Source organism: Vespa mandarinia, chromosome 11, assembly GCF_050613455.1.
Source record: "Vespa mandarinia isolate Hongniang chromosome 11, ASM5061345v1, whole genome shotgun sequence".
In the NCBI taxonomy this organism is placed as follows: Eukaryota; Metazoa; Arthropoda; class Insecta; order Hymenoptera; family Vespidae; genus Vespa; species Vespa mandarinia.
In genome coordinates this window covers 497,035-511,002 of record NC_140820.1, presented here as the reverse complement: position 1 = coordinate 511,002, position 13,968 = coordinate 497,035, and the positions used below count along the sequence as shown (strand labels likewise).

The 13,968-nt window shown below is 29.3% G+C and overlaps 3 protein-coding genes across 4 annotated transcripts; 2 read left to right on the top strand and 1 right to left on the bottom strand.

Annotated features, from left to right (window-relative positions):
* Window positions 1-585: 585 nt before the first annotated feature.
* LOC118441480 (ATP synthase subunit d, mitochondrial) lies at window positions 586-1,861 on the bottom strand. Its single transcript, XM_035865933.2, has 3 exons — window positions 1,603-1,861; window positions 1,221-1,389; window positions 586-1,051 (listed from the first exon to the last, which is right to left on the bottom strand). The coding sequence occupies exons 1-3, from the start codon at window positions 1,716-1,718 to the stop codon at window positions 809-811; spliced, it is 528 nt and encodes a 175-aa protein (XP_035721826.1). The 5' UTR covers window positions 1,719-1,861; the 3' UTR covers window positions 586-808.
* A 294-nt stretch (window positions 1,862-2,155) lies between these two features.
* On the top strand, window positions 2,156-8,575 carry LOC118441475 (uncharacterized). Of its 2 annotated transcripts, none has more exons than XM_035865924.2 (8): window positions 2,156-2,638; window positions 3,248-4,898; window positions 4,988-5,222; window positions 5,306-5,415; window positions 5,509-5,755; window positions 5,891-6,095; window positions 6,232-6,433; window positions 6,506-8,575. In XM_035865924.2, the coding sequence occupies exons 1-8, from the start codon at window positions 2,412-2,414 to the stop codon at window positions 8,075-8,077; spliced, it is 4,449 nt and encodes a 1,482-aa protein (XP_035721817.2). In that variant the 5' UTR covers window positions 2,156-2,411; the 3' UTR covers window positions 8,078-8,575. The 2 variants fall into 2 exon arrangements, with proteins under 2 accessions (XP_035721817.2, XP_035721816.2); XM_035865923.2 differs by having other exon boundaries at window positions 2,158-2,638; window positions 6,503-8,575.
* Window positions 8,576-11,106: 2,531 nt separating this feature from the next.
* On the top strand, window positions 11,107-13,888 carry UQCR-C2 (Ubiquinol-cytochrome c reductase core protein 2). The gene is made up of 7 exons (XM_035865931.2): window positions 11,107-11,212; window positions 11,838-11,974; window positions 12,175-12,366; window positions 12,455-12,671; window positions 12,803-13,234; window positions 13,309-13,530; window positions 13,638-13,888. The coding sequence occupies exons 1-7, from the start codon at window positions 11,168-11,170 to the stop codon at window positions 13,722-13,724; spliced, it is 1,332 nt and encodes a 443-aa protein (XP_035721824.2). The 5' UTR covers window positions 11,107-11,167; the 3' UTR covers window positions 13,725-13,888.
* The last annotated feature ends 80 nt before the right edge of the window (window positions 13,889-13,968 follow it).

Sequence of the window (13,968 nt, the reverse complement as noted above, 5' to 3'; positions counted from 1 at the left end):
ATCGATATTCTTTTAAGGTTGCATTCACAATATTTATTGAAAATAAACAAAATATTGATTATATGAAATAATATGAGGAAATATCTATTAAATATATTTTTCTATTAATTAATTTAATTTAAAATTATAAATTTATAAACGAAAAATTATTTTAATTGCCAATATGGAGATAGCCAATCAGAACTTACAAATGAATTATATCATATTGTCAAAGCAAAACAGATATATTCCATGTTTTTATTCAGTTACGAAAAGATCTTCCAAGCATTTAAATAATAAATTTATATATAGATATGAATAAAATTATATATATATATATATATATATATATATATATATATATATATATATATATGAATAGAATTGCATTTAAACCATATTTTATTTATTCCATTATAACCAATGGATATAGTTCTCTGCCTTTTAAATATAAATGTTAAACTTTTATTAATTATTCGAAATATATTTTAATCACTTGTTTAAAATAATCATTCATTCATTCATTGCAATTAGTATATATCGAAGGATCACGGAGAGTTATATATTTCTGCAAAACATTTGTAATATGTAGAAAAAACTACAAAGTATCTTATTAATAAATATTTTATGTTACACATAGAACATTGTATCATGCTATATGATGTATGTATTTATTTACAATAATGTATAAATCAAAAACATTTCTTAAAATGTATTAGGATTTAATTTTTTGTGGATACAGGTTAATTCAAACATCAATTGTTGCATACCAATAATATTCTTTACATATTTATAGACTACGATATTGCTATAAATTTGTAGAAATAAATTAATGATCATGATCTTGTCCAGGAGGCTTTAGAGATGCTTCTTCGGCTTCTTTCATTTCAGGTGTATGTGGCCAGATCGAAGGATTGCTTACTACACCACAATGAACTTCTGGATGATATTCCACGAATTCTTCCATTGTCATTTCAGCATATGGCATCATGGCTTTTATAGTACTAACAGATTTGTTAATATTCTCAATTTCTTTTTCAGATTTTTTGCGGAATTCCTCAACCTCAATAAGCTAAACATTTTGAAATATACATCAAAAAGACATACGATATATATACATATATACATATATATATATATATATATATATATATATATATATTTATATTATATTTTAAACTACCTTTCTTATATATAATTGAATAAAGAAAAAATAAAGTCCTGTAGATAAAATACTTTACCATCTGTTTTTCTTCATTATCAATAAGAGAAGTATATTTGTCAGCTGGATATGGTACTGTTAATGCTTCGTACTCTTTCTTGAATTTTTCAACAAGACCAGGTATTGTCACATTCTTTTTGTAGTAATCCCAGTTAAGTTGTGGTGAAGATTCAGGATTTGCCATCATTCTGTAATAAAAAATGAAATGTAAGAAAAAGTAGGATTTATAAATAAATCATTTGACAGTTATATTACCATACTATAAAAGATATTTAACACATATATAATGATTTTTCATTTAAATCGAATTAAACATATTTGCTTATTGTTACTTCTTTTATATACACTAAAATATTAAAAAATATTATATTATGTAATAATAGATTATTTTTTAGACTAACCGACGTAAATATTGATCAGATTTTGTTTTAAATGCTATGAAAAGTTGTTTCTGTTCTTCTGGAACTCTTTCTGCTATTGCTGACCAATTTATTGCTTTAATCGCCCTTCGCGACATTTTTTACGTTTAATATGAAATAAAAGGTTTAATGACTACGGCACTTTGAACCAGAGACACCAAGAGCCACACTAAAGTAGGCAGGCAGGCAGGCAGCCTAAAAAGACCACGTAATATCTGTTTTGGTTTTATACAGTTTACATATATATATATAGAAACTTGGAATAAAAATTAACTAGAATTGATATAATCTATTTTTATCGAAAAACATGTTTTCTGCTTAAATTGAGCAATTGAAATTACAAGTAGATAAGAGAAAAAAAATATTAGTGACTCGTATAACTTTAGTTAATCTGATCGCTTAAATATAATATTCATCTTGAAACTATCATGCGAAATAGGCTTAAGGAAATGCAGAGCGAAGGAGAGAAAGGAAATTGACAAAAGGAAAAGAAGGAGAGGCTAATGAAGTTTCCAATGGTATACGGGTGGTGGCGTTACCATGCGTTGCTTGATTCAAAATCAGAATCGAGTTCGTTGAAACTCGGGCGAATCGAGACGAATTTGTACGAGTAGAACTGGATCGATAAAACAGGAATATGGCCGTGAAGGGGGTAGACTGGGGTGTCGGCGAGGGTGGGCGGCGATCAGGCGGTTGAGCATAAAGAGGATAGGATAATATCGGTGTGCGCGCGTCCTCTTCGCTAACTTCGATTTCGCCACTTTAATGTCGGCGGAGACGAGGATGTAGTTATGCCGAAGAAAAGCACGAAGCATGTGAAGGAATCTGGGATAACAAAAAGTTCCCATCACGGTTGTGATTCCGGCACGAGTAAGGATATCAAAGTGAAGCATTTTCGAAGTGTTCACATTGGCGTTACAAATGGAAAGCGTTGGTTATCTCTTAAAAAAAGGCTGGGATTGTCGACGGACGAAGACCTCGCAGTTTATCTTCTCGATCTTGCTGAATCAATCGTCAGGTAGGTTCAACGGTTGTACAATCGTTATGACGTCGTTGTTGGTGTGCATTAAACATCTCGACTTGCATCAAAGATTTCTCTTTCTCTATGCGCATGGGGTAGCTGTCACTCTGTCGGGGTTTCCCCTCTACTGTCAACCGTCTGTTATACTGAATCGCCATCTTGCCGCAACGCGCCGGAGGGGCAAGGGAGGATGATCGATATCTGATCAAAAGCGCGGGATAATGGTCTTGTTTCCAATACTTTTCGAAATTATGTCAATCGCATTTATCTAGTCATATTTATGTCAATTCTTCTTTTTGATATTTTCTATTAGAAGGAACTGATAAGAAAGATTATATATTTCAAGGATTTTAATTATCATCATAGCTATAGATTTTTATTTAAGTATTAAAGAAAATAAAGAAGAAAGAATCACACGGACGCGAATCAGTGTTACTTTTAATAATAACGTGTAGTACGAATGAAATTGAAAATATATATCGAAATAATATTTTTACTATATTATATTTAATTGTATAACAAATAATATAAATTTTTATTAATTTTATGAAATTTATACGAATAAATTATAAAGATACTTGTGCATAATGATTTTGTTATTTTTAGACAAGATAATAAATGCAATGGTCTTGAAGAATGGAAAACAAATGGCAAAGAAGGAAGGGACTCAGAAATTGTCAAGACTGAAAATTCAATAGATGATACGGAAGAACCTCTTCGTCGAAGCCTAAGAAAGCAGAGTACTTCTATATGTCCAGAACCTGATGTTTCATCTACCGACACGATACAATCTTTACAAACAGAAGTACATGATGAGATTATTAAGCTCCATGTACGTCATAGTTCAAGATCTAAACATCATAAAAATAAGGCTAAACATCATAAAGACAAACGCAAGAAAAGAAAACACTTAAAAAATGCACAGAACGTAGAAACAAGTAAGGATTATAGGTTACAGGAAGAAAAAAGTCTCAATAAAAATACAAATTCAGTTATTTGTAATACCGAGATAAATACAGAAGCAGATACTAAATCTAAATTAGATGTAGAATGTTTTCATGACGCTCCAAAAAATATCGAATCTGTTATGACAAAGACTGAGCATATAGATAGTATAGGATTTATAAAGGATGTAAATAGTGAAAAGAACGAGTTAAATTGCAATAGCAAAGGTATCGATATACCTAATGGAGTAGCACAGATTGGAGAAGATACATCTAAAAAAAATATACAACCACCAACTACTCCAGTTGTCTCTTCTCCTGAAAAAAATGTTGTGAATGAATCTGTTGTCAAAGTTGTAAAAGATATATTAAGCTCTCAAAATATGGAAAATGCAGAGAATAAAAAAATTCATGAAACAGAAACCAGATTACATAAGGAACAAAACACAGAATCTCAGGAAAATAGTAGTTCAATTTCTAATGTGTTAGGTGAAGCGGCTAATGCAAAAGCTTTAGAAGAGCGTAAATTAAAAAAGAAAAGAAAAAGACCAAAACATGAAACTGATGGAGAGGAGAATATTGTCAGAGATACACCTGATGATTTTTTGGATGATGCTATGCACAAACATCGACGAAAAAAGCACAAGCATACTAGTGAGCACAAAAATAAGAAGCATCATGATGTGCGAAAAGCACCGCAAGATGGAATCGTTACTCAAAAAGAGACTTCAAATTCGAATACACCAGAAAATGAATCTGTTATTTCAGTAATAGATAAAACTCAAATTGACGTAAACTTCGATGGTAATATATCAGAGCCTCATAGGTTGGCAATTACAATAAAACTTTGCCAAGAATGTAACAGTCGGCATTTGCAAGATGCATGTCCACTCAATACACCTCAATATACTATAACAGACTCTATAACGTATGAAGATTGGTTAAATAAATACAAAGAAAACCTTGAAGTAATTAAGGCTTTAAAATCTGATGATCCTATGTCAGAAGGTTATGGAAGATTACCAGATGATGGTTTTGAGTCGGATGAAGATTCAATACCTGTAGATCATTGTAAATTGAAAGCAAAGATACAGAGGGAGGAAAAGCAATTACTCATAGATTCAGACAAACCTTTGTACGCTAGAGATTCTTTACCTGAATGTTTTGAATTAAAAATTACAACAGCAGAACATGGTCTTGGAATTTATGCCAAGAACCCAGTTCCCATGTATGCCAAATTAGGTCCATTAGTTGGTAAACCTGTAAAAGAAATGGACATACCAGATGATTTTCCTATGAGACATATTTGGGAGGTAAATTGAATGCATGAGTTTTTTATCGTATTAAAAAAAATATAAGTAACAAAGCTCTTGTATTGAGAGATTACTTATTTTCTCTTTAGATAGATAATAATGGTAAAGCTTCGTATATCAGTACCACTAATCCATTGAAAAGTAATTGGATTCGTTACATGAGACCAGCTGAAACAAAAGAAGGAAGAAGTGTAACAGTAATTACAAAACAAGGCGAATTACATCTTATCACTACACAAAACATTATGTCTGGAATGGAACTGACTTATTGGGCAGATTCATTGTCTTCAGCATGGACTAGGAAGAATAAAATTGATAAAACAAGTATATAAATATTATTTTATTAATTTTAGTAGAATAATGTAATAAACTTTTTAATTAACTAATTTAACTTTGATTATTTTTAGATTGTGGTGGATGTAATTTAAATTTCGCCCATCCTATGTATTATCGTTTGCATTGTTGCGTTTTTCATGATACCAATTATAGTTTGACTATTAGAAAATACCATTGTAAGGTAAGATGTATATTGCTTTTCATAATAATGTAATTTTGCATATTGCTTTCATAACATTATATTTTGCACATATAACAAAAGATTTTATATTAGGTATGTGGAGCTGCTGTTCTAGGAAAAGACAATATCATGAAACATGCGGCGGAATTACATGCAGGACGTGGTGCATACCAATGTCAGTATTGTAAAAAATTTTTTTTAAGACTGAACTATCTTGAAATGCATAGAACATATGGATGTGCACACAATCCGCAACGTTCTAGGCCATTGTGCGATTTTTGTGGACGTAAATTTTGTCAACCTCAAAAACTCAAAGTACACATTAAAAGAATGCATAGTGGTAAGAATACAATATATATATATATATATATATATATATATATATATATATATATATATATATATATACAAACAAGTAGACATGTTTTATACATAAAATTTTCTTATTTAATTTTTATTTATTTATTTTCAATAGATATGTCCGAAGTACTCAGGGAATTCCAATGTAAACTTTGCTTAAAGCTTTTGGGCTCTCGTGCAGCTCTTCAACGACATATGAAAGAGGTTCATCATAAAGATGTAGTAGGAGCAGCGACATGTGATCGATGCGGAAAAATGTTTCAAAATAAAAGTAATTTAAAAATACACATGTTGACTCATAGTGGTGTTAAACCTTTCAAGTAAGAATATTTTGTTAATACAAATATTATTATTATTGAATAGTGATATCTTTGCATTATATTCTTTCTATATATATTTATATGATATTTTCTGAGAAAATGAATTCTATCTATTAATGGAAAATATTTTTTGCAGGTGTAAAGAAAATTGTTGTAAAGCTGCTTTTACTACGAAGCAATGTTTGCAATTTCATTATAAAAAGGTACATGGGCTCACAGAGGAGATGATGCCTAAAATCGAAAGATCGGTTGCATACACTTTCGATGCTTATAGTGGTGGTCTTGTGGAAGATGCTGGACGTGGTAAAACTCCTCGTTTGAGTAGAAGAAATTCACAAGTATGTGTGATATATTTGTAATAATATATATGAAATATTCGAAAATGTAAGCAATATTTATTCTTATAGCAGGATAATAGCAACAGTTTACCATCTTTGGATGATTGTAGTTCAGAAAGTAGCTTAAAAGTTGAAACAAATACAAATTCTACACATCCTGCTATAATGGAGTTTCCAAGTGGAACAAATACTACACCCAAATATACAGTAGAGCATGATACTAAAGTATCGAGTGCTTCTGCACGTGTTACAATGCCCGTACCAAGTGGTATTGATACGAACGTAGAGAATGTACGTACAGATGTAGATTTGTATGCTGCATCAAGAATACAAAGTAAAGGAAGCAAAAAATGGCTGGGTGAATATAATCCTACTACAACATCGGACATACCAACTTCGCATTTACCACCTGTTCCACCAGATGTATATGAATTTGAAGATAGCAGAAAGGAAGAAGAAGATAAAACAGTCTCTACAAGTGCTACAACACAATCTCTAATAGATAGTAGTAAGCTGGGCCTTAGTGTATACAGAAGAACAGAAAGTGCAAATGCTAGCTTACTTGTTGAAGCAGCTTTAGATGCTGCTGAGAGAGACATAGGAGCAGTTTCTAGTCCAATGTTGGAAGACAATGATCGTGATGCAAATTTATATTCTATTTCTACACAATTACAGTCACCATTACCACAAAGATCTCCAAATCATTTAGACTCATACATTCAGCAACAAGATGAATTAATGTCACCAGCACCTACACCGGATAATCGGCATACTCCGCCTAGTCACTTGCATGTGGATTATCATCTTCACCGACCTGTGGATTATATGAATGCATCAAGAACACATAATATCGAACAGTATCTACATCACGAAGATTTACCACGTGTTTCTTCTCCAAATAGTTATATTCACATACCACAAGAAGACTTGGTATCTCCTTCAGCTACACCAAATTCACGGTATCAAGATATACACCATCACCATCAAATGCCCACTGATAATTTATCAAGCGACGAAGGTGACTCAGTAGCTCAAAATCTTAGTCTTTCTGTCAAAGAGAAAGCTTTACAACTAGATTTGTCAACATCATATAAGTATGATCCTCTTGAATCAGATTTTGGTAGAGAAAGATCAAACTTTGAGCCTCTTGTACTGAATAGTGGGGAACTTCAAGGTCTAGATATGTCAGCTAGAGGATTTCATCATAGTTTTGGTGCTCAAGTACAAAATACAAGGTATCATCATCATCATCATTTATATGAAATAACCGAACGGCAAAGTGTCGATCTCAGTAGGACAGGTGGCTATTCCATGTCTCCACCACCACCACCACCACCTCCTCCACCCTATTCTCATAGTGATGTTTTGCGGGTTGTTAGTTTAGATCTTACACCTGGTGGAAGGCACAGTGTTGATCTAAGTCTTTCAAGATCACATCATTTGCACAGTTCTGGAACTCGTGTTATTACTAGCCAGCAACAAGCTAGTTCTTCTACCCCGCATATAGTACCTGACACAATTGAAGGACGAATTTTATCTCCACCCCCGCCTCCCTTACCGGGATACAATCCAAGTTATCCTGTAAGCCCAGCTCCATATCATCCTCCTAGGCCAGCATACCATCATTATTCTGGTTATTATTAATAAATCGTAACGTAAATTACAAACCTTAACTTTTAAAATTACATTTTAATTACAAAGTAAATTCATATACAGAGCTCAAGTCTGCAGTTTGTATACGATATAATGGAACTATACATCGTTATTCCATTTTATTTTTATCTTAACAACCATACATGATGTATATAAATGGAAGATTTTAGAGAAATATTGTTTTGTTTATAGTCTTTGTTATTGACACTATGTCATTTTGTCATATCATTACTTTAACCAGCATTTTAGGATTCAAAAAATTTTATTGTTTTCTTGAGAATTCACTTTAACAGATAATACTCGTTGTATTATCAGATTGATTAAGAAAACTGCCACTTTGATACATGTATTTCTAAGATAGAAATAGATTATTACATACTACAATAGCTTATTCATTAGCAATGGAAAAAAAGTATTGTTTTATCAATTAATTTATATATTTTTAGTTCTATTTATAATTAGAAAAATTTTATGTTCAAACTAAGGACAGGAGGCTTTTATCAAAAGGATAATATAACATATATATATATATATATATATATATGTTATAATAATATATATATATATATATATATATATATATATATATATATGTTATATTATCAGTATAACATTAGGATCTGAATTATGCACAAAAAAAATATATTTGCATTAAGATAAAACATTATATCATTTCCAAAGTATCTGTGTGAAAGAGATATATAGCTCAGCAGATGCAACAGTATGTGTGTGATATAAGAGTGATACATGTATGTATGCATCCTTTAAATTGAACAATATTATTTTTTTAAGGTATTGGATAATGAAACTTTATGAATAGCTCTGTTCTAGATATTTAAGCTGTATGAACCGGTAAAAATTATTAAGTTCTCTTTGGTTATGTAGCTATTAGATTTATTATTTATTACATTCTTTTTTCCATTTTTATACGAAACATGCCATATGTAATGGTTATCCCCTGTTAATATGGATCATTGGGATAGATAAATTTCAGATATCATGATCCAGTACCACGTCCGTGATAATTAATGTTATAAAAAGTTGTTACTTAGCTTCTAGCTTATATTCTTCTATTTCAGATATATACTCCCAACAAAAAATACTCCATATAAGATGAGATTAGTCACTATTTCATACTAATAACATCCTGGGTAGTTTGACATTGCTGTCATGTATATTTTTCAAATTAAAGATATGCGGTGTATAAGAGAAACAGTTTTAACATATAATATTATACTTATGATTCAAGAAGAAAATTGTAGCTTATAAATATGTATTTAAAGTTATTATCTCATTAGTGTGCAATTTTTAGAAAATAACACATTTAATTAATTATTTAAAACATTACTATATAACGTTAATAATACATAAAGTTGCAGACAAATGATTTAATTACTTTAAATGTACAAAAGAAGATTCTAGTGAATAGTATTACCCAGGATTTTAAAATTTATGAAATAATTCAATCAGGATGCCTAATGGTAGCACTAAGTATACATCTGTATGGTGATAACAAATTACAATGTTCTTTTTTATTCTAGTCATTATATATGTGTAATAACACATTAGCTATGTAATGAATGGTTTGGCTATTGCAGATGAGTGCAAAGCATAATGTATACATAGAATTTTTGAAAATATCTATCTTAAACATATTTGTTTATTCTTAATATTATCTTTTTAGTATCACATCAGGTTTATTCTAAGAAATGCTCAAACAAAAAAACTTAAAGTACAGAAGTACTAGAACATAGTACAAGTTTATATTTTTTTTAATTGATGTTATTAATCGTACTATGGAACAATTATTACATTTTGATAGAATATATGTGTTAAGTATACATATAATTTTGTATATAATAAACATTTATTTGTATATTTTATTTAATAACACGCATGTATTCATTATGTACTCATTTGCAAAATCCATATTTATTTGCGTGTAGCTTCCAACTTTTTATGATTGCGCTCACTAGCCATTTATTGAAACCAAAGATCTAGATCTATTGTAACATTTGTGCCAAATTTCAAGGCGCTCATTTTTATGTATACAACTTTAATTAATATAAATATCATTTCTTCACTTTATAGGTGTACAAAGAAATACTATCTTAATAATGTTAAAATTTTATGATATTTTGTCAAATTTTGTGATTATTTTATTTTATATATATATACACTGTATGAAGATATGTAAAAATGTTTCACATTTATATATGTTATATATGAAAGGTACAGTATATAATTTGTAAATTTATATTTTTATTTTTATAATTATTTCTATAAAAAGTGCAAACAATTTTATTTAATTCGGCACAATATATTAATAAGTAAACTTTCTTTAAAATCTTTGAATTCAATTTTTTAAAAAGTATGTGGATTGAAGATAAACATATCCGATTGTCATAATGATGTGTTATAATTATTATAACTATTGCATTAGAAAAGTTAAATTATAATTAACGAAGCTATTGCTATGGGATGTTTATAATTATAATATAATCTACATTTAAATTGGTCATATGTTCATATTCTATTCATATTCTTTTTAAAAATAATGGGATTATAAAAATATAAAATACAGTAAATATTTCAATCATTGTAGTAAATATTTCCAATCAATGATTTCAATTAATTTAAGTTACATTAATTGTACTCAGTTCAATTAAAAATGTATTTTATATATTATACGTAATGTTAAAAAGAAGCTTAAGATGAAAAATATCGTAAAAATTATGCAAAATTCAAAAGAATAAAATTCACGAGTACAAATGTGGCACAGAATATATTTGTATCGGGTTTATTAATATTGTAATAATAATAGAATGCAGCAGTCATAAAACAACCCAAAATAATATATTTTGAGTCTTTATTCATTTATTACCTTTATCCCATTATTTATTATATTGAAGTGATATTTTCTACATGTTAAAAACTTTAATAACATGACAGACATTTAAAAATTCGCGCCTCAAATCGAGATCATCGATATTTGATTATGTTCTTTCTCGCTCCAGCGCCACGCAACATACACAGTCGTCTTTTTACATTTTCGTGAAGTGGTCTTTAAGGAACACGAAAATGGCTTGTTCCGCCGTACGGTCGCCTATTCTCCGTAACTCTGCGGTAATTATTAATTTGTATACTTTTATTTATAATTATTTCTAAAATAAATATACAGACAATGTCAATTTTTTTGTCAAATATAAAATACAATCTGTTGAAATATTGTATTTCTGATTAGTATGAGTGTTATGTAAATGTTTCATGGATTTTATATGTCATATATTTCATATCTTTTAAATTTCTGTCTAGTACTCAATACTCTAATTTTTACATATCATTTGTAATTTTTTAATTACATATTTGTGACTGTAGAGAAATATTATGTTTAATGAAAATGTTTATGTATTATTCGTGAAAAATATTTATTTTTATATTAATAGATATATAAATATAAAAATAAAAAAATTTGTGTAAAATAAATAATAAAATCATATACAGTATTAAAATGCGGTGTAAAAATAATTAAATATTCTATAATAATGTCTGTAATAAACAACTGATATAATCTCGCTTTATATTTTAATGTAGTTATACAGCCTTCAAATTTCATATAAAATGCACTAACATTATATACATTATATTTTCTTCCTCATTTACAATCAAGTAACTGATATGACATATTTGTATTTTCATATTTTTAAAATATTAGAAATAAATGTAACTTAATAAATCCATTATATTTTAGGTGAGACATTATGCAACTGCTACTGCTACCCAGACTTGTGCCGCAACTTGTCTTGAAACTAAAGTACTAAATAATAAAATTGTAGCTGCATCTCTTGATAATAATAGTCCTATATCACAAATTTCTGTTATCTTCAGGTAAACTGAAAACATGAATACAAAGCATCATTCATGTTTTTATAATATTTTTATAAATGTGATTACACAAAAAATATTATAACATTTTAATTAGCAATTTCTAAAAAACCATAATTAATTAAATATCATGTATTATTTAAGATATTGTTAAAGAATATATATCATATAACAAACTAATAACAAATAAATTTTATATTAAGGGCTGGTCCACGAAATGAAACTTATCACACTCAAGGTGTTAGTCATCATTTACGTATTGTAGCTGGTTTGACTACATGTCGTTCCAGTTATTTTGGTATAACCAGGAATATACAGCAACTTGGAGGAAATATAATCGCTACAAGTGATCGTGAAAGTATTGCATATACATTACAAGTTACACGAAATAATTTGTAAGCAAAATTTACATTGTTATTTTCCTTATATATTTCATTAAGTCTATGGAGAAAAAAAAGTCCATATACTTTTATATTTTACTAGGAAACAAGCTTTACAATTTTTAGAAGATATTACTACACAACAAGCGTTTAAGCCATGGGAAATATCAGATCAGTTACCTAGATTACGTTATGAGTTATCAAAAATACCTGATATAACACGTTTACTTGAACTTCTCCATAAAACTGCCTATCGTTCGGGTCTTGGCTATTCCTTGTATTCACCTAAGCGACAAGTAGGAAAAATTAATTCTGAAACTGTAAGTAGTATTTAAATTTATTATTTTTTGTGTAAACGCACCCATTGCATATCAATAATTGAGATATATATATATATATATAACGAAATAATACATATACATGGTAATAATAAATCTTCATTACTTTGTAGTTACAGCATTTTGTCAATTCATGGTTTACGGGATCAAGGTGTGCTGTTGTTGCAACAGGTGTTCCATTTTCTGAAGTATGTTCATTTGCTTCAGCTTTAAATGTAAAATCAAGTGATGCTTGTGATGAACCTACAAAATATTATGGTGGAGAACTTCGTAAGGAACGTAATTCGTCAACAGCTAGTGTAGCAATAGCTGTAGAATCTGCAGGTTTGAATAAGGAAAAAGATGTTTTAGCATTGGCTGTATTACAAAGAGCTTTGGGTACTGGACCACAAGTGAAATGGGGATCAAGCATAAGTCCACTTTACAAAACTGTGTCTGGTATTGCTGGTAAACAATCATTTGCTGTTTCCGCCTTTAATGCTGTTTACTCTGATTCCGGTTTATTTGGTATTGTAATCTGCAGTGAACCTAATATAGCTGGATCAGTGAGTACCATCCTTACAATTATCACTATTAAATACGTTAATATACGCAATTAAAACAAATTTATATATTTCAGATAACAGCATGTACCTATAAGATGTTGAAGTCTCTTAATGTGTCAGATGCTGATATTTGTCGTGGTAAAAATGCATTGAAAGCTGAAATTTCATATGCTACTGAAAATGATAGTGGACTTTTAGAAATCTTTCGGCAACAAGCTTTATTTAAGGGCCAAGTTTGTACGCCACAGGAAATTATTGCAAGTGTAGATAAAATCACTGCAAATGATGTTAAAAATGTATGTAAATCACAAAAATTAAGATTTTTTAAATGAATCTTACATAATGTTTCTAATAAATACAATAGTTCACTAATTTCTTGAATCTCTAATATTTATTTATTTAGGTAGCTGGAAAGTTAGGTTCTGGTAAACCATCTCTAGCTGCAATTGGTGATATTTGCAGTGTTCCAAATTTAAATGAATTGAGTTAGATATTAAGCCTGATATTCCTACGAAATTAGTCCAATTGTTAATAAACATCAGAATCATAAAGCAAATGAACGCTTTTACCAGTTCTTAAAAACAGTATATACATGATCCATTACGGTTGTATTGTAATACTTCTGTACATACCAAATAAAAATAAATACTACTATCCTGTTTTTTTTATTTTAAAAATATATTAAAGGATATATGCGTTACAATAAAACTTCAACAGTATGTACAAGTTATCAT

Excerpts from the sequence above, each read along its gene's own strand:
- UQCR-C2 (XM_035865931.2), top strand. The coding sequence starts at position 11,168 with ATGGCTTGTTCCGCCGTACGGTCGCCTATTCTCCGTAACTCTGCG. Across the intron at positions 12,672-12,802 it reads GAAAAATTAATTCTGAAACT|TTACAGCATTTTGTCAATTC; the intron begins GTAAGTAGTATT and ends ATTACTTTGTAG. Across the intron at positions 13,531-13,637 it reads CTGCAAATGATGTTAAAAAT|GTAGCTGGAAAGTTAGGTTC; the intron begins GTATGTAAATCA and ends TTATTTATTTAG.
- LOC118441475 (XM_035865923.2), top strand. The coding sequence starts at position 2,412 with ATGCCGAAGAAAAGCACGAAGCATGTGAAGGAATCTGGGATAACAAAA. Across the intron at positions 5,223-5,305 it reads GAATAAAATTGATAAAACAA|ATTGTGGTGGATGTAATTTA; the intron begins GTATATAAATAT and ends GATTATTTTTAG. Across the intron at positions 5,756-5,890 it reads CATTAAAAGAATGCATAGTG|ATATGTCCGAAGTACTCAGG; the intron begins GTAAGAATACAA and ends TATTTTCAATAG.
- LOC118441480 (XM_035865933.2), bottom strand. The coding sequence starts at position 1,718 with ATGTCGCGAAGGGCGATTAAAGCAATAAATTGGTCAGCAATAGCAGAA. Across the intron at positions 1,390-1,602 it reads TCTGATCAATATTTACGTCG|AATGATGGCAAATCCTGAAT; the intron begins GTTAGTCTAAAA and ends TTTTTATTACAG. Across the intron at positions 1,052-1,220 it reads ATAATGAAGAAAAACAGATG|CTTATTGAGGTTGAGGAATT; the intron begins GTAAAGTATTTT and ends CAAAATGTTTAG.